This window comes from Cnephaeus nilssonii (genome assembly GCF_951640355.1).
Source record: "Cnephaeus nilssonii genome assembly, chromosome: 2".
Taxonomy (NCBI): domain Eukaryota; kingdom Metazoa; phylum Chordata; class Mammalia; order Chiroptera; family Vespertilionidae; genus Cnephaeus; species Cnephaeus nilssonii.
The window spans coordinates 7,030,718-7,051,092 of NC_137073.1; the positions used below are offsets into that span (position 1 = coordinate 7,030,718).

The 20,375-nt window shown below is 51.4% G+C and overlaps 1 protein-coding gene across 1 annotated transcript in view; it reads left to right on the forward strand.

Annotated features, from left to right (window-relative positions):
* Positions 1–12,787: 12,787 nt before the first annotated feature.
* The window catches only part of CACNG3 (calcium voltage-gated channel auxiliary subunit gamma 3), a gene marked incomplete at both ends in the record, with an annotated part of 73,369 nt that continues 65,781 nt past the window's right edge, over positions 12,788–20,375 (forward strand). The window contains one exon of the mRNA XM_079783693.1: positions 12,788–12,998. Coding sequence (XP_079639819.1) covers positions 12,788–12,998 — 211 coding nt within the window. The remainder of the gene's footprint in view (positions 12,999–20,375) is intronic.

Sequence of the window (20,375 nt, forward strand, 5' to 3'; positions counted from 1 at the left end):
TGGTAAAGGAAGGCTGAACTGCTTTGAAAAACACTTTATTTACTCAACAAACGTTTATCAAGCACTGACGAGGCACTGTGCACTATGTTAAGTCTGGGGGTAGAGCAGTGACTACAACGGAAAGATTTCCTGCCTGGGTGGAATTCATGTCCCGGAGGCTGTAAAACAAACAGTGGGTGGCACCCAGGGCCCTCCGGTCAGCTTCCGCTTTAAACACGTTAACTTTGTAATTAGGACTCACTCACAGGCAGTAAGCCCAAACCAGGAGCATATGACGCCTGGGACTGGATTTGAAATAAGCAGTGGGGAGGGCAGCTAGGGGCACGTGGACATGAATGAGCTGGGCGTGGTCCTGACTGGAGTAGCCCACGGTGGGTGGAGTGGGGGGGGGCATTCACTCACTGCACCTTCCTCCCCACTTTCCAACGTTTGAAATGTTTTCATAATAAAAAAGTTTTTTTTCAGTCCAATTCAATTGAAATCCAAATTGCACCTCGAATTCAATCCTAAATCTTTCTCTCTCCAGCCCCAGCCTAACCGCTAGTGGGGGACCCTCCCCCCGGACCCCGAGTCCTCTGGGGCGGAGGGGGCTGGGGCCTGGGGAGGGCTGAGAGGCAGGATCTTGCTGTGGGGCGCGGGGGGCGCTGCCAGCAGGCTCTCTGCCTTGCTGCTGAGTGCCGCTCCCCCGTGAGCATGGCCGGAAGGCAGAGCTGGAGCCGGTACTTCCTCAGTGTCCACCTGGCACCGGAGCCAAGGCTACCCTCCGATGCCCTTCCTCCTGGCCTGCGGGCAGCACTGCTCCAGCCGGCCTCTCCTCTGGGCTCTCCAGGCCCTGCTATGTCCATGTGCCTCCCTGTGCTCCAGGCCCGGCCCAGTGCCCACAGCTCAGCAGGCACCGGCGGGAGCGGCAGGTCCCTGCCCCTCCAGCGCGTCTGCCGTCTACCGGACGGTCCTCTTCTCACTGGCCTGGTGGGGACGAGCTGCCCCTCCTCCACCTGGGGATGGGACAGAGAGCCAAAGCCCCCTCCTGCCGCGGCTCAGGACTTGGTAGGTCCCCACCTCATTGAACTCCGCTCTTCATACACCCAGACTGAAGTCCCCGGGGAGGGGCAGGACGGCCTGGCCTCTCCCTGAGCCCCGGGGAGTCACTCCCAGCTGTCGGGCTCTGGCTGCCGAAACGCTGCATGCTTATTGTTATGGTTCTTGGAGCTTCAGCCACCATTTCAAGCCGATAGGAAAAGCCCTAAGCCACATCCTGTTTTGCTGATTTTGGGAAGGTTTCCAAAGTGGTTTTAAGCCTCTTAGTTGTTATTGGGGTGTTTATCTCATCTCTCAATACGACACCTTTTGGATTTCTAACCGCCTCTTGGGTCACTTCGTTTTGCTAGTGCACACGTCTCATGAAAAGTGACGACCCACGCAGTCGTTGGCCGCCTGTCAGCCTGAAGGTGGCAGATTAAAGCCAGCTCATTAGGAGAGCCAGCTTCCTTGGCATCCCTGCTTTATTCATAGCTGCACTGGCATTTATGGAGCTCCCTATGCATGCCAGGCCCTGTGTTAAGCACGTGTATGCATTACACGGATTCCCCCTTATTTAACAAGCAGACTCTGCTGACCAAAGAGATAGGTCCTCTTACTGTACCCTTCTTTTATGTATGGGAAGGGCGTTGCACGGCAGTGCTGAGTCATTTTCTCAAGGTGACACAGCAAGTGACACGATTAGGACTTGAATCCAGGGCTCCCTGACTCCAAACCCGTCCTCTCTACCAGCACGTGCCGCCTGCCGCGCGCCAGGACAGCGTTCGGTGCTTCTGTCCCCAGGCCTGCTCTGGATTAGAGGAGACCGAGGCTCTCTCTCCCGGGGCTCCTGGCCAAGTTGTGCAGGACACCATGTGGGGGTCTCCCCTGCGCCCGATTCTTAGTCAGGTATTGGGAAGGGCCAGTGCCCCTCCCGCTTTCTTGCCTACGAGGCGGGCAGCAGAGCAGCTGCCTGGCAGGTTGGGGCCGAAGGACAGCAGCTTCCTTGCCGTCTTCTTGGTCTCTCTGCAGTTTGCATTCCCTGGAGCAGAGCCCAGGCTCGATGTACCACAAGCGCCACAAACAAACAAGCAGCCCGTCTCTCCCAGCCGGCCCCTCTCGGGGTCCCACCACCCTCAGGAGAAAGGCGTGTCCCTCACAAACCTGGTCCCAGAGCCAGTGTCTCTCGCCCAGTTAACGCAACAGCCTCCCGACACGTCTCCTGGTCTTCCCTCTTGCCCTGGAGATCCATTATTCACTCAGGGGCTAGAGTGGCATTTCCAAAGTATAGATCAAATCAGGTTCCCCCCCTTAACACTGTGTGGTGCCTTTAAATGCTAATGAAGAAAATAAAGAACTCTGTGCTGGCCCACTAGCTCCGCCCAGCCCGCCCAGCTCACCTCTGACCTCACTGGCTACGATTTTTCCTCTTGTTGCTAAGATTCCCACACACTAGCCTTTCCGTCCTGCAACTGGGGACCCCTTCTGCTGGGGGCACTTTCCTTGGTCCTGGTAGGGCTGACTCCACCACGGGCTTTTTGCAACTCAGTCACCTCCTCAGAATGCCCTCTGTCCACCTACCTCTGGCCGTCCTGGTGCCGCCAGCACTGCGCATCACCCCCCCCCCCCCCACCGCCCCTTCCGATTGTCTTCATGGCGGTGGCCAGTGCCTGCGTGGTGGGGCGGGTTGCACGTTCACTGCCTGTCTCCCTCCCCTGGAACATCAGTTTCTTAGAGGCAGAGCATCTGGCTGCTCAGCGCTGTGTTCAGGGCACACGGAGGGCCTGGTAGGCAAGGCCGACCAATGGATGTTTGTGGAATGATCTGACCTGGCTAACAGGCCCGCAGGCCTTGGCAGCCACACGCTTGTCGTGCACAGTGAACGCCTGTTATTTTTACTCCCTGCCACCGAGTCATCTTTCTGGTAAGAGCACCCTCAAATTCCTGGAGAGAATCAGCCCTTTACCCACTCTGCCCACGCGGATTAGGGTGAGACTGGCCTTCCTGGTGCGTCTGGGGACAGAAGGTAGCCCAGACCTGAATTCCGGGACTCATTTCCTGGCCACCAGGATCCAGGTAGGTCTGAGCCAAATGGGTCAGCGAGAAACCAGCCCCGGGACATGGACCGCACCTGTTGGTGGACAAATGTCCCCTTTCTCCTCGGGTCAGCGGGATCGAGCCAGGAGTTCTTGGTGCTTGAGAGCCAGGCTGCTCTGGAGCGGGAGCAGAGGGGGCAGGGCGGAGAGGGGAGCAGTCCCGGCCGGCCCACAGGAGCCCCTCCACTGGCACCTCGTCGCATGCGCTACGGTTGCTTCTGATTATCTTAGAGACTTTGAGTTGGGGTTTCTGTCAGCTGTGACTAGAAGCTTCATGGCCAGGTTACCGCCCTAATTTCATTTCTCTTCATCTAAATTGGGAATTATGTTCAGCTGCTAAACTTGAAAAGGGTGAAGTAAATGAAGGAGTCCATTTTTGTCATGCAATGATAATTTTACTACTACTACTACTACTACTACTACTACTACTAATATTAATAATAATAATTTTGGAGATAATCCACCCTGGCCTGAGATGGTGGCTCTGTGATACCACTAGGGACTCAAGCTTCTCCAATTTTATTTTATTCTCAGCCACCTACCCATGTGCTTGTCGCCCACGGTAACACGTGACTGATCAGCCCCCAGCTCTGAGTTCCAGTCCGGACAGAGGAGAGAGAAGGCCAAAGCAACACAGGTGCGAGCGAAGTATGGCCACAGCCCTAAAGGAGACTTTACAGACCCGAGAAAAACTTGTTCTCCCCCGTTTTCATCATAAAATATGTGAAACATAAATTTTGCCATTTTAGCAACTTTAAGTGTATAATTTAGTGGCATTAATTATATCCATGATATTATGCAACCATCATCACTGTCAATTTTTAAAAATATATTTTTTAATTGATTTCGGAGAGGAAGGGAGAGGGAGAGAGAGATAGAAACACCAATGATGAGAGAGAACCATTGATTGGCTGCCTCCTGCACACCCCCCACTAGAGATCGAGCCCGAAACCCAGGCATGTGCCCTTGACTAGAATCGAACCCAGGACCCTTCACTCCACAGGCTGACGCTCTATCCACCGAGCCAAACCATCGAGGCCACCACTGTCCATTTTTAACACATTTCATCACACTGAACAATTCCTGAGCTATTTTTCAACAGCTCCCACTCCTATCTCCTCTCAGCCCCTGATCACCTTGAATCTACTTTCCATCTCTATGAATTTGCTTATTCTAGATACTTCCTATGAGGGGAATCACACATGTTTCTCCTTCTGTATGTAGCTTAATTCACTTAGCACAGTGTTTTCAGGGTCTATCCATGTTGTAGCATGTGTCCAAATTCCATTTATTTTATGGCTGAGTAATGTTCTTCTGTATGTATATGACATACTAGGGGCCCAGTGCATGAATTCATGCACCTTGAAAGGAACTGTGGGCTTCGAGGCTGCAGTGGGCACAGGGGCGGGTCTCGGTCCATCCTCTGCACCCCCACCTGGCCCTTCCCACCGCAGCCCCCGGTCCCCTGTCTGCCGGCAGCCCTGCTCCCGCCACTGCAGCTCCCATGCACTGATGGCACAGAGCAATTGGGAACAGCGCCAGCAGCGGGTGTGAGCAGCGGCTGCTGCCCTGATCGCCTCTCAGGAGCAGGGGGAGGTGGAGAAGCCCTCAGGGGTGATCAGGGCTGGTAGCTGCCACTCACACCCGCTGACAGTGCCAAGCAATTGGGACCGGCACTGGGTGCTAACAGCAGGTGCAAGCGGTGGCTCCGGCACTGGCTCTGGATGTGAGCGGTGGCTCCAGCAGCGGGTGTGAGCAGGGCCATCACCAGCAGCAGGTGTGAGTGGTGGCTGCTGCCCTGATCACCCCTCAGGACCAGGGGGAGGTGGAGAAGCCCTGAGGGGCAATCAGGGCCAGCAGCTGCTGCTCGAACCCGCTGATGGCCCTGAGCGATCCGGGCTGGCACTGGGCATGAGCAGCAAGTGCAAGAGGTGGCTTTGGCACTGGCAGCGGGTACAAGCGGGGCCAGCATCGGCAGCAGGTGCAAGTGCCCAGCAGGACCGTGGCACACGGGAGCAAAGAATTTTCAGTAACCACCAGAGGATGACAGCACCCTGCCTTGGTCTGGCACCCACGCTCACCTGCTCCACCATCCCACTGCGGCCGATGCTTGCCATGTTCCATGAATCATAGCGACTGGTTGTTTGGTTGTTCCGCTGTTTGGTCTATTTGCATATTAAGGTTTTATATATATAGACTAGAGGCCTGAATGCACGAAATTCGTGCAAGAGTAGGCCTTCCTTCCCCCAGCTGCCAGCACCAGCTTCCCTCTGGCACCTGGGACCCGGGCTTCCCTTGCAGCCCTGGCTTTGTCGGAAGGTCATCCAGAAGGACGTCTGGAAGGATCTGGTCTAATTAGCATATTGCACTTTTATTATTATAGATGTTTAGCCATTCCTCATGTGTTGGTGGGCACTTGAGCTGTTTTTACCTTTTGGCTGTTGTTCACAAAACAACTTTTAATTATACTTTATTGATCAGAAATTTGTTACAGGGCACCCTTATCTTTAAGGAAGACCGAAAAAAAAGGAATTTTCTTTCAACTAGACAAAATGAACTCCAAGCCACTTCATTTGTTAGGAGAAATGGAGGCGATTGGGTAAGCAGCTAGGGATCTTTGCGACAGCCCAGGCCTTCACCAGAAATGGCTTTCCGTGCATAGAGCACATTCACCTGCCCCAACAGAGACAAGCCGCAGAGACCCAGGTTGGGGGGCAGGGTCTGGGCCACGGGCAGTCCTCTCCAACAGGTCTGACCTAAAGACCACTCACCTGCCTCCAGCACCCATCCTTCAATAGCAGGGAGGCACGGGTCACCAGAGGTCCTTCTGAAATCAGCCTGAGGCACCACCACCTTCCCTGGTCCTCAGAAACTGTCAAGCCCAGCGGAGCAGGAGTGCCATCGCTCTGCCCGGAGAATGGGGCGTTTCCTGCCAGCACGAGAAACCTCCCTGGCCTGCATCCTCCCTCCCCTTTCTGAGAAACATCTGGCCTGCACCTCCCTCCCCTTCCGTCTGCCCGCTGAAGGTTCTTCCTTGTCCATCTCTCTCCCTGAACTCCTCTGAGGTGGATATGGGAAGACAAGCTTCCTGTGGGGCTCAGGATCTATAAAGGGTTTTCTGTTTCGGGTTTAATCGTCACAGGTTGCTGCGTATCCAGCTTGGGGATCATGTGGCAACATCGCTCTTTGGAAAAGCCAATAGGCGGCCGAATGTCTGTTCCGTACATAACATTCAAGCACGAAGAGCCGCCGTCCTGGCCCACATTCCACTGCAGTCATGCTGGGCTCCTTGCTTTTCCTCAAACGCATCGTGCACTAGGGCTTGAACTTGCTAGTCCAGCAGCTGCCCCTGCTCTTCCCCTGGCTGGTCACCGTTAAGGGTCCAGTTTCAATGGAACTCCCATTGTGAAGCCCTCTCCACGACCCTCATTGATGGAATTCCCTGGGCAGGGGCGTCACAGCCTCCTCGTCCTCCTTCTCAGGTGGAGTTCCCTGGGCAGGGGTGCAGATGCCGTGACTCACAGGTGTGCCCCTGAGGAAAGCCCACCGGGAGCGTGGGGAACGGCAGGAGGAAGGGCGGTGCGATTTCTCGGAGCAGCAGCACTGGCATCCCCGGGGAGTTGGCTGGAGACACAAAACGTTCAGAGCCCCCTCCACACGGGGTTTAGCCAGCTTTGCATGTGATCCTGTGCGCTGACGCTGGAGAACCGGCGGGGACGGGCAGAGTCTAACAGCAGGGTCCCAGGTAACGTCTCGCCTTGGCCTGACCTGCGGAGGGCTCTAGACTAGAGCACACATTGCACCACAGAGGCGTCCCTGCCTCTGGCAAGAGGACAGCACCCCTGTATCGGCCGCTCATTGACCACAGGCCGGCGAGGCAGCTTCTGTCAGCCAACAGCAGTTCTCCCAGGAAGGGGCAGCCGAGGGCAGGGGAGCGGGGAGGTCAGGGTTAGGGCTGCAAGGGACCAACCAGTAAAGGGATCTGGGCGTCTTCGGGCACCAGCAGCAGCCACCGCCATTGTTCTTATTTGTTACTCATCCCCGTCCTCGCCATCAGACCGAGAGTTCCAGCTGATCGAGAACGTCTTGCTTGCTGATGACTGTTTTGCCAGTGCCTCGCAGAGTGTGAAACCATGATTAAGCATGCAATTACCTGGTTAAATGCGTGCTAATGGAGGCCTTCTGTATCGGGGCACTGCTCAGGGCCTGTGATTTAGCTGTGGCAACAAGAACCACTGTCCTTGGAAAAGGTTCTTTCTTTTGCTCTAGTTGGGGAGATGGCAAGAAGCACGCAAACATATATGTGAGCCTGTTTCCATGCGTGCATGTGTACCTAGGATGATGTCAGGCACTGATGGACTCTGGGAGGAGAGCGGCGCCGAGTGAGAGGAGGAGACGAGCCGGCGCTGTTTTACGAGGGCAGCGACAGAAGGATTCTGAGAGCCGGCACTCCCGCTGAGATCGAATGAAGAGAGGGCTTGAACCATGACAGCCATGGCAGCAACTTTCAGGTAAATTCACAATTGTTTTCGAATAAATGTTACTTTTTTGCTAGAAGAATGCCTCTGGGAAGAGCATTCCAGACACAGGGACCGGCTGGGTTGGCCTGGCATTTCTGAGCTGGTAAAGCAGGAGGGCTGGGAGAGACGGCTGGGGCATGCTGCTGTTTCCATTTGTTTTTTATTGACTTTAAAGATTTTTTCAGGAGATACATGTACAAGGTTTTTAAAAATCAAATAGATCAGATGAGCTGTAAGGAAAGCAGCCGCCCTTCCCACTCCAGGCCCTCTCCCCAAAGGTGAGACCCATTTCTGTCCTAGTTTAGCTCACTTCACCCCACACCTGCTTGTAGGTCATTTTAGTTCATCCCTTGGTTGTCTATCTCTGTAATGTTCAATAACATACTACCTCCAGCCCTCATCAGCGATAGGCGGTACCTATTGGCTGTTCTCTTTGTTGCCCCTCCCCTTCGTCCCTCCTCCCACCTCGCAGCTTCCTCACTGCTCTGGCGACAGGAGCTCGGAAGCTCTTGGGTGATTTTCACCATCTCCTTCCTTTGCACCCATGTGGGTGCCTTTACCTCAGAGGAGTTTTCTCTTTTAACCCGTGCCCCTGGGAAGAAGGGCACAGGCCTTGGTGAGGCTGGTGAGGTGCCACCGACACGCAGCCCACTTCCTCTTTAGCAGAGTTTCCAAAGTCTCCTCCTTCCTGGCCCTGCTGTTCTGCCGAGCACATGGCACCACCCAAGTGGAGGCGTCATAGGAACCCCCCTAGTCTGGGCAATGTCCCCCCTCCCCCAGCCCCCAGGGCCTGGTACTGACACCACTTCGCACAACAGGAGGCTGGCGCTGGGAGCACTGGCTGGGCCAGGAAAGGGCACGTGACACAAGCGGGCCAGTCAGTGTGTCTCTCCTGGACATTTGTCGTTGGGATTGACACGGCCCTGTTTAGTCTGGGTGGGTATCTTGAAAGAGATGATGTAAAACCTCAAAACCTAGCTTACATCTTGAGTACTGAAGAATAGAGAAGGCAAAACAATTTTCTCAACTAAAAATATAAAACCCAGCGGAGATGAAAATGATGTTCCTCACTGATTTCAGCTCCTTGCTGAGGCCGGATGTTGGCTTTGTCCTAAAGCTCCTTAAAACATGGCCTCATCCTTATACCAAACCCCCCAATTTCTTAAACTAGCTCCAGTGAGTTTCTGCTATTTACAGCCAAATGGACTAACAAAATGTCCCCTCCTGTAGACTGGGCTCCGTGGGGGGGTAGGAGCCATGTCCTTGTATTCTCCAAAGCACTAAGCAGAAGGCCCTGTGCATAGTAGGCACTCCAGAAGCATTTACTGAATGGAATCAGCTGCCAGTACTCCTCCCCCAACCACTTCGGGGGGCACTGACCCCTCTTGAGATGAGGGTGACTCTGAGAGGGTGAACCGCAGAAAGGTGCTGTGTCAGCCACTCTCCTAGCTCAGAGTCCAATTGGGGGGTGGTGGTGGAAAGAAGCCTTAGTAAGAGAATCAAATGTGAGTTCCAAGCTGTCTAAATGCCTCCCAGTCCCCTGCCTCCGAAGTAGGATTGGAGAAGGTCATCAGCAAACAGAGAGAGAGCCTGGCTCCATCACTCCAAGGACAGAGTGCTTTGAATCTCTTGGGTCCCTGACTGATGATGAAAGAGCCCTCTAGTGGTGAAGTAGCAGTCGTATCTAGGCTTGCGTAGAAGCCGAGTCTAAGCACCCTTGTATACACACACCTACACATCAGCTGAATGAAAGGGTGAGGTCACCCCCTAGAGAGTGGGGAGGCATCATCAGGAGCTAACTGGCCGCGGCCCTGCCTCCTCACGCCCACTCCAGTCAGGTGTTCTAACTGCTCCGCAGGCAGGTTCAGGGCTTCCCACGCCCTGTGGTCACAGGCTCAGTACAAATCTCCGTTCTTTCTGCACATGTCCCTTTCTCTCCTTCAGAAAACGTGTGCACTTCCTGACTCAGGATTGCCACCGCCATCTGCCTGAGCTCCTGACCCTTGCCCCCACTCCACACGGTCCTGCCTGGATACCCGATTCCTTCTGCCGCCCCCCTGGGCACCTCGCCTTGCCTGCCTGGGGTTAAGTGACAGCTGAGGAGGTGGAGCGGGAGCTGCTGTCCGTGGACTGTGGGTCTGTGAGTGGGTGGTTGGAGCCTTAAGCCCAAGCCCACTGCACTTTCATCTACATGGTCCTGCTTTGAAAAAAGACCCTTCTCATCCCGACTGAAGCAAGGAAAGAAGCAAATGGTTCCTAGAGTGGCTGTTTTGGTTATTATTATTAATTCATATGATTTATGTTTCTGAGAGGGGGAAGGAAAATTTCACATATTTAATAATCCTCCCAGGAAAGACCAGTTTCACCTTATGTTACATGCGGCTTTTTTGTTGTTTATCTTCCCCTGAGGATATTTTTCCATTGATTTTTAGGGGGAGTGGAAGAGGAAGGAAAAGACAGAGAGAAACATTGAAGTGAGAGAAACACATTGATTGGTTGCCTCCTGCATGAGCCCGGGCTTGGCAGGAGCCTGCAACCGAGGTATGTGGCCTTAACTGGAATCGAACCCAGGACCCTTTGGTCCAAAGGCCAATGCTCTATCCACTGAGCAAAACCGGCCAGGCCTGTAGCAAAAAAAAAAAATTGGGGGGGGGGGTCTTAAAGAAGGCCCTGTTATACGCCCCCCTCCATTTCCTATCATTCATTTTGGTTATGTGGAAATTTTTAAAATATTTCCACTTCCTGCCCACAAATCATATGCATATGCAGAGAGGTACACAAGCCCACACTATACCTAGCCCCAGGCATGTCCACCCACACATGCAAACAGCTATGCATTTACAGCAAGTACATTCACATGGCCCACAACACCACATGCAGGCACAGCTATATCTACATGCCTGATTATTCTACAACACACTCAGAATGCACAATTAAATTGAACACAGCACCAATAAACATGCAAACATAATTGTACCATGACTATATATTCAAACCTATCATGCACATGCATGTATATCTAAAACCAAGAATCAAGACTTCAAGTGATCTTAGCACCAAAGACAAGTAGCAAAGTCACCAAGAAGGTGTGAGCTGCCTTGAGAACTCTTCCGCACCTGCTGCTGCTCAGTCATCTGCAGACCTCTCGGACAGCCAGAGGTGGCAGCAGGACAGATGTGGCTGTGGTTGACTCCCACTATATTTTTGTCAAATAACATTCCAACATTACAGTTGGTTATGGACACATCTCAGGGACTGCAGAAATAACCCAAGCAGCCTCCGCTCCAAACACTGGCCTCGGGGTATCCATCCCATCAGGCCATGGTGCTGGTGGGGGAGGGGTGGGGGTAAAGGCATTCTGTGGACTGTTTTCAGCTAACTCGGTGAGTGCTCATGTATATGCCAGAATGCCAGTAACAAAAAGCTGGTTAAATGCTGATCTTTTGCAACACTGACTCTTTCTGAGGGAGAGCCTCGCTAGCTTTCGGGTGTGCAATGGCATTTGCACTTTGGACTAACAAGGAAAGCAGGCTTAGCTTTACCTGCCTTCTGGTCCAACTTAGACAAGGATGTTAACAAATGAACATCCGGGACCTTTGGAAGGAATCTGATGTTTTCCGTGACTTTCCCCCCTTGAATCCATCTCCCCCCCCCGCACCCCCCTGCAATGTAGGATTGTTAAAATATATATTCAGAGATCAATATTTAACACCCCTTTCCCAAAACCCCTGATATGTGTGCAACAGAGTCTATATATAATTAGCCCTTCTCTCTTTTAGGAATGCATAATCATGTGTATATGAACAGTTCCAGGTCTGATCTGAACATGTGGTCTCCGGTGTAAACCAGAGCTCCAGAGAAAGGAGGGTAGACATATTGCTTGTTTTGTGGGGAACCAAATTGAGACAGACTATACACAGATGTGCCTGTGGCAACACCTTTTGCCCGCCCAAGTGAGCCTTGGAACTGTCGTCCAGAGTCTCGGGTCCCTTTAAGAAGACTCGGTTTTTCCCAGTGGGTTCCAGCAGAGCCCGCAGCAAAAGGCAAACTTGCCTGGCTCATTGGTGGGGTTGGGGGTGGGGGTGGGGTGGGGATGGGAGGTGTGGCGCTGGGTGCGAGCTGTGAGAGCGCCAGGGTGCGCTGCGGGCTTCTTTCCCCTTCCCCTCTCCTTAACCCTCGCGGGAGCGGGGGACCGGGCTGTGCTGCAGTGCAAGGAGCCAGGCTCCGATTGCCCCAGCTCCCCAAACTTTGAGCGGAGCGTGGGCTTGCTTAGACTGATCCTGGAAAGGGCCAGGGAAGGGCGCGGGGAGGAGACCCTCCTGCAGCCCGAGTTTCTAGCCCCGGCGCCAGAAGGGCGGGGGTGCAGCTGCGGGAGTGACGGGCTGGTAGCTGTCCGTTCAGCACCGCGGACCCGAAGCCCGGGCGTTACGATGACGGAGGCGGGGCGGCGGGCGGGAGCTGTCCGTTCAGCACCGCGGGCCTGTGCCCCCACTGAAACCGCCGGCCCCGCCCCGCGACTCTCTTTTCTCCAGTTTGAGCGGGGGTGTCGGCAGCAGGCGGAGAGCTTTCCTGGGAGGCAGGGGAAGCAGTGAACACTCTTCTCTGCGACTCGCCTCCCAGCAGTGCTATTTTTTGCTATCCGCCCTCACCCCCAGCGCGCGCGCGCGCGCGCACACACACACACACACACACACACACACATGCACGCACGCACGCGCGAGCGCGCGCACACACGCGCACACACAGAGACCTCTCTGGATTTCTTCGCCTCGAGTCTCCCGGGGCTGTGAGGAGCCAGGCGCATCTCAAACCGAGCTGGCAGCTCCAGGCTCCGGAGCCATGCCTTGCACGGACTCTCATCTTTACCAATCTCCTGAGGAATGAAAGGAACCCAGGGACCCTCAGAAGGCAGCAGTGATGTGGACCAACCCCCTGGAGCCTGCACCCTTCCGAGGGCCATAGGCGACCCAGGGAACTGGAGAGAGCTCCAGACAGGAAATCCCAGCTTTCCCAAAGTCCCCGTGGATGCTGACAAACGGAGACCCGAATTTTTGAAAGAGCCTGTCCTAGGTTACCCAGCTGCAGAGTGATTTTTTTCCTCCGGCATTGAACTTCCCCTTCAACCCCCAGCCATACAGAATACCATGAAGAATTATGAGGATGTGTGACAGAGGTATCCAGATGTTGATCACCACTGTGGGAGCCTTTGCAGCTTTTAGTTTAATGACCATTGCAGTGGGCACGGACTACTGGTTATATTCCAGAGGTGTGTGCAGGACTAAATCTACAAGTGATAATGAAACCAGCAGGAAGAATGAAGAAGTAATGACACACTCGGGGCTGTGGAGGACCTGCTGCCTGGAAGGTATTTGCAAATTCCTCTCAGTAATAATCCAGTTTCTGATATTCTAATATTCCACTGGAGGCTCGGGGGAGGTAGAAGCAGTGAGTGGGGGGGAAAGAATGGTTCCGATGATTGCTGAGAAGGTGCAGGTGTCCAGACTGTTCCCAGCAAGACTAATGCTATGTGGTGTGGGATGAAAGGTTTTGGGTGTTATTGATTGTTTTTGGTATAGGCTTCATGAGATGAGATTTTGTAGCAACCTAGGCAGCTTCTGCAATTAAGGAAAGTCTTCAAATACAAAATCTCTAGTCATTTTGTGAACTGCTTTGATCTCTGGCCTGAGATGGGGTCTTTGGCTTCAATTGTGTTTCAGTGGGGGGGGGGGGGGGAGGGAGACGGAGAGAGTCCCCCTGACCTAGCCTGATACACTCTAAGCTCTTCCTTATTTCTCAACATAGTCTTACCAGTTCTTTATGAGTTCGATCTAACTAGATATTTTCATGAACTTCCATTGCCAACCAGTTCCAGACTAACATACGTGAACCCTCCCACACACACACATGCACACACACACACTTTAAGAAAATGTCCTTATAAATACACATTTTATTATTTGGGGATCAAAACAAAAGTGAAATCTTGGTATTTGGTATACAGCTTTCTTCTTTCCTAAATCTTCCCCAAATCCAACAGATATATTTTCATGATATTTGCATAAGATTGATTCTCCAAGAATGGGAGCTTGTCACTTCTAAATTTAAAAATTGGGGATCAGCTTAATTACAATGAAGAGGACAGATCAATTTTGGAATGCCAAGCTCTTAGGTAGCCTTTCTCACTATTAAACTTGCTTTCATTACACTGGAGTCACTCTCAGCATCACTGGGCAATGGCTGGGTGTCGGTGGGAGAGAGCAGAAAGACAGAGCACAAAACCGGAGCTTTTGGAGCCTGTGTGCCTGAGGGAAGGCCCTGGATTAAAGGGTTAAAAGGGAGTTTTCTTGGGCTTCTAGGGAACCTGCGAAGCTTGTCACAGTGCTGGGTGAGAGAATCTTGATTTCCTATATGCTCCCTTCCCCTGCTCATCATTGGTTCTCCAGCCTGCATTCTCACTGGCTGGCACTTGCCAGGGCTTCTTGAAGACTTGCATTTATGTCAGCCGCTTAGGAAGTCATGCTATGACATCACTTGCTGGTATAATACTGCTTCATTCCCTGGCCTTCTTCCCGTGTCCTGACACTCTGAACAACTGCTCTCCTGCCTGTACGAGTTACTACAACTGAGTCTGTTTCCAATGCACATTTGCAACTGGTGGGGAGTCCAGGTGGGAAAGGAATACTTTCAATGCAAGAAGGATCACTGTGTGTGCAGTCAGAATACCTGGGTAAGACTGCAAATTATCTGTATGGCCTTAAGATATTTGCCCTTTTCAATTCTCAGTTTATTATTTTGGGAAATTATTAATTCGGAATAGGTGGCCTTAACTTATCACTATCCAAAGCTCATATTGTATCCAGTGTACTGATGGAAATTCTAGAATAATTCTTTCCTAAATATTGACAAGAAGCTAACATTTGTGGTTGTTTGTGGTTGCATATGGTGAAGTCATTTACTTAAGGGAAATTTCATAATTTGCTTTCCTTTATGTACAATAAGAAATTGAGTTATCATTTGTAAAGCTGTGGATATTTTGATGCCTACATGGTTCCAGGGATGGCATAAAAAATCGGAGACTCCTACCGATGTCTGCACCTGGAGACCATGTTTCAGTTATTTCCGACTCTTCTGCCTCTAGGAACTGAACCTTGGAATGCACAATTAAACACCAATTTCCCCTTTAGGGCCTAGGATTCCGGAACCCTCAGCAGTTCTCAGCTGATGGTTTCTCTTCTCTCCAGCATCATGTCCTCCACCCACAGTTGGCACAAGGAATCAGAACCCCACCCAGGCATTCTGTGAGAAGTGAGAATTTGAATCCAGTGGGATTTGGTGAATCTAAGACATGCTCTTGGTCAGGTGAATTCTTTTGAGAAAATTGGTTGTAGCCTCCGTAAAATTTGGTCCAGCTACATTTTTCTTTGTATTTTTGAAGTATCAAATACAGTAAGACGCATAAACTTTCATGAATCACAATGAAATTTTAGCTATGTGTACATCCATATAACCAACACCTAGACGGGCCTGGCTGAAACTGAAGCCAAGGTTTGCCTTCATGTACTGCCTACATCGAGTGTTGGAATCTGCAGGAGCCTCTGGCCTCTACGTGGCACGTGCCGCAGACGGAGCCACGCTGATGAAATGCAGGTGCACAGCCTTCTCCCATTTGGTATCTCCTGCCTTCCAGAGCCTCAACATCCTCATTTTGTCTGGTCCTTTAAGTGTCAAAGGATAACTAAGGTATGGGGGCCTTGTAACTCATTTTTTTATATCGCAAATTAGAAGTCAGTTCATCCATACTTTTCCCCCATGAGAGAATATGGCCATTTTGTCCAAAAGAAGAGAATGCTCGGCAGGAATATGACAGCTGTCTGCAATATCTGAAGAGCTCTCATACGAAAAAGAGATTTGAAGTGTTCTGTGTGGCCTCCAGGGGGTAGAAGTGGGAGCTTGAGGTAAACAGATTTGGCCTCAATCTAAAAATGTGTTCCCTGCAGAATGGGGAGCTTTCAGAGGCGATGAGCTGCCCACCACCAGAGTATCCAAATATCAGAAAGATATTCAAGTGCATCCATTGCTTCCAAACTTGAGTGGCCATCAGAATCACATAAGGAGCTTAAAAAGAATAGGTTATCAGGCCCCACAACTAGATTCTCTGCGTCCATAGGTTAGCAGTGGGTTGCTGGAGTCTGAATTTTCTAAAAGTCCTCCAAGCAATTATCAAGTCAAAGGCAACGGGTCCTGAGTGATTACAATGGGCCTGGGATGACTGCTGGAGCCAGAGAGGCCATGTTCCCAGTGTTCATTTCGATCACTCACCAGAATGTCATGTTAGCATTCACTAGGTGTTAGGGCTGTTCTAAGAATTTTGAGAAATTAACTTTCATCTTCAAAGGAGCTCAACACTATGGTTTTAGTATCATTACCCTTATTTTACAGATGAGGAAACTGAGGCTGGAGAAGTTATATGACTTCCCCAGGGTCACCCACCTCCACTCAGCAGTTGCTGACTGCACCTAAGCCAGGTTGCTTCTCGGGGTATTGGCTGGAGAGCGTTACCTCGCGCTCTGGTGGACAGGCTGCGACTGGCACAGACACTTAGCTTGTGAGGACGCCCAGACCATGGGCCTCGCCATTCCGATGCTCCAGTTCCCAGAACACTCAGCATGCCCGTGCAGTGTCTGCAGGCACGGGAGCACCAGACAGGCGCAGACTCAGAGGCAGCAAAGGACATGCCTTGAATGAAAAAACAATCGACCTATGTAGAGACACCCACACTGAGAAACCAGAACAAACGCCTGACTCATTATCTGGAAAGCGCGCAAGGCACTCACAGAGTAGAGCCCAACCTGCTGCGGGCTTTCAAGAGCAGTGTGCGAATTTGAATGAGAACCTGTTTGACATCATTGGGAAAATCTTGAAGCCCTAGATACAATCAAAGTGGTGTGTGTAGATAGTGGGAAGACCACTGCACTGGCCTAGGGGCCAGGAGCCCCGGCAGCTAATCCCATTTCTGTCACTAAATGTTATGTCAATTGTGTATGTTCTTTTCCTTGTTTGGACCTCGCTTTACGCAAATCTAAAATGGGAGCTACAGATAAGATTAAGGAGTACCAAACCCAAATTTCCGTGTGGACTAGGCAGGTGATGTAAAGTGTGAAAAGGGGCATTTCACAGTCCTCTTACTTCAATTCTATGGGGGAGGGAGGGAGTAGCAGTGCATTTAAGAAGACGTATGGTAACTGAAACTTTGTCTCAGTGTGGGGGCAATAGAGAGTGGTGGGGACTGTGGCAAATTGGGGCGCACAGCCCTATCTAAGGGACAATTATTACGTAGTTTAAGTTGATTTTTACCTTGGGGAAATGTGTACCAATTTGGCCCAATAATTCAAATTTTAAAATGCCAGATAAAAACTCTCTTGATTTTTAAAACGTGGGCAACTAAGTCAACTTTTTAAAAACATGGTGTCAGCCAAATCAAACTCAGCCTGCAGCTGAATTTGACCTCTGGGCTGCTAGTGTTGAGACCTGGAAATGATTTAAAAGGCCCTTTTAATTCAAAGTTCTTATAGTTTTACAGTTGATTACTGAATTGCTCTTCATTAGTCGAGGATCACTTTTTTGATTCATTAAAAAAAAAAAAAAATTCCTACTAAGAAAAGAAAGCCCACTTAGGATTTTAGGACAGGGAAATTAAAATTATGGAAAAGAGTTTCAATAAACTGCTATTTCTGCTACAGATGGGCCTGAATGACATCAAACATCTGGCTGAAAAACTGGAAAAGAAATTAGCCCATCATTAGAAGTTCCCCCATATTTCCAAATCTCCAGATGGTTGACTTTTTCAGCCAGATGGGGTTCCAGCGTTATTGATGTGCTCAGAAGCCTCGGGGAAGCTGCAAAGATGTGGCTGGGCCAGGGTGAGGGAGGGACAGAGCGCGGCCTGAGTATTTCCTGTGTGCTCAGCCCAGTGCTAGGTGCTTTCACAGGCATTAATGCACACTGCTCCTGTCTCCGAGCTTCCCCTGGGAGACTGTAAACTCTAGAGGACAGAGATTCTTGTCTGTTGGTGGCGCTGCTATATCCTTAGAGCTTAAAAACAGTGTCAAGCAGTCATTTCTGTGCCTCCTGGCCCTGATCTAATGCTGTACCTTCCCCTGGACATGGGTACAGAATACTTCAGTACTCTCTTACTCTCTTCCCTACCCCTGACCCTGCTCTTGTCCCTGCACTGCTCATCCTTGTCCCTGAGCCCAAGAGGCAGATAGAAGAGAGAAGTGAACTGGAGTCTTGGGGGAGGACGGGAAAGATGGCCAGGACTGTGCTTGGGGGTGGGTCAGGATTGGCAGCGTGGCAGGATTAGGAGGGTGTGAGCTTGACTAACATTCAGCCAGAACATGTTAGTATAGCCATACAAATTATTAAAATGTTGAACTATTTCCCTACTTGTTGGTAAACAGCTCCTGGCCCAAGTCCCGTCTCCCCACTCCCACCCCCACCCCCGCCCTCACAACCCCACCATAGTCCTTTCTGGATCTTCCCAGACATCTATCTATAAGATCCATCAAATAAAGGGTTAGACCTGGCCCAGCAAGGCCATCATGATCCTGCTCCAGCCCTGGGGAAGCACCTGTTCTGATTGGCAGGTCTTGCATCCTCCTGGTGTTTAAATATTTGGAATCTTACTCCTAGATGAGTCACCATTGGTGGAAAGAAGCTACTCCTCTTCTTTCTACCTGAAACCCAGGCCCCCTACCTTCTGACTCTAGGGCTCAACCCATCTTAGGAAGTAGACACCTGAAGAGACTTCTGATCACCATTGAAATTTTGTTAGAATAAAGGCAAGTGATTTGCATTCCATTGTCGGGTGACCAGTGTGGGTTACCAACATGCATCAGGAAAAAATAAAACAAGAAAAGGGGCAAAAAGATGGTGTGTCCTGTTAATGTTCTCAGAGAGCAGCGTCCAACAAGCTTACCCACGGGGCCATCTGATTCTTGGGGAACTGAACACTGTCTGACTTAGCTTTACTGTGAAGGCAAGCCCAGCTGTAGTTGCATGTTGGCTTGTAGAAAGCTCCAGAAGATGCAGTAAAGACCCAAATGATTTCTGTTCATTAGAGGAGATAGACATAGATGTTGTGGATTTATTGCCTACCCTCTAGGACATTAATCAGTTTTATATCTAACTTAACTATCTTATTTCAGAATACTTCCAATGAAAAAATATATAGCATCCACCTTTGAACCAGCTTTGTCATTCTGCTGGTTCCCTCACTGATGTGTTGAATAAAACGTGACATGAATTCCCTGTGTATTTTAAGGGAATGGTGTTTCTTACAACTTGAAAATTATACTCTGACATGTGGAAGTGCCCCCAGTGAACCAATGCTTCTGAGGTTAAAGAGAAGCCTACAAAACCCCAATGCTGCTTTTCCTTCCCCCGTCCGCACCACTCTGCCAGAGCCCACTTTCTCAGCCCTTGTAGGAGCAGATGGCCCTTAAGTCATTCCTGAGAGACCACAGGAATGTCAGACAGCAGGCGCTCTGAGGCCAGGTAGACACGAGTTCTTACCTGGGTCCCCCATTTATGAGCCGTGAGACCTTAGAAGTTGGTTAACCTCTGAGCATGAGTCTCCTCGCCTGCAAAAGAAGAAAATGAAAGTAGCAAGGGCTCTCAACAGTTTGTCCTAGTCCTGCTTGTGGTCCCTTCGTTCCTTTACATTCTACACCAGAGGCCCAGTGCACAAAATTCGTGCACGGGTCGGGTCCCTAGGCCTGGCCAGCGATCAGGGCTGGCCAGGGCCTTCCTTCGTTCCGCACAGCCCCCTGGTGGTCAGCACATGTCACAGCAGGCAGTCAAACTCCCGAGGGGACAATTTGCATATTAACCTTTTATTATATAGGATAATATGTGGACCAGTAGTCCCTGATCCATCCATTTTAGACACTACCCATTGGCTAAGACAAATGATGTCAGCGTTCTCATACCGCTATCCTTCCTCCCAATACCTTTAGTTCCTCGATGATCCTAAGAAGAATTCAAGATCGAGGGTGCCTGGAAAAGAGACGGCATGCCATTCCTGGACGGCACGCTTGTTAGGCAGCACAGCTGCCCCTCTGCTCCTGTGCCCACTTCACAAGACGTGGAGGGAAGCGCCAGGGCTGAGCGAGGGGCTGGCAGCAGGGCCGCCTGTTCGCAGTGGGGAGGTCCTGGGAGTTCAGGGGGTCCAATAGTGGATGGCTGAGCTTGATCCGTCTTGTTAGTGCCCCACCCAACAGAGCAACCCGATAGGCAAGAAGGGCCCAGCCAGGGTTGCACAGCATTTGAAGATGTTGCCCTGCCCAGGATCTCTCGGCTTAGGGTCCAGCAGGGGCTGAGAGCCATCCCATGCTCCACTCCCAAACCATGCACCTTGGTCCACAGCAGAGTCTGTCAAAGGGAGGAGGGCCTTTTACAAAGGCTCACGGGGTACCACGGGCTCAGCAGTGTGGGGGCGTGAGCTGTCAGTGGTGGGAGCCAGTGGGGGGTGGAAAAGCCTGGACCGAGCCAGATGGCCCACATCAGAGAAGGCGGTGGCAGTGGGAAGGCCCCAGGGCCCTCCGCTAACCAGTGCAGGTGTCTCCTGCCACGCAGAGCCCTGGCCATCGGCGCCGGCTGGGGAAGCGGCAACAGGGAACGACAGAGGCTCGCACCTTCACCCAGCCGAGCGACACGTGGCCTTCTTTCTCTTCCTGCCCCC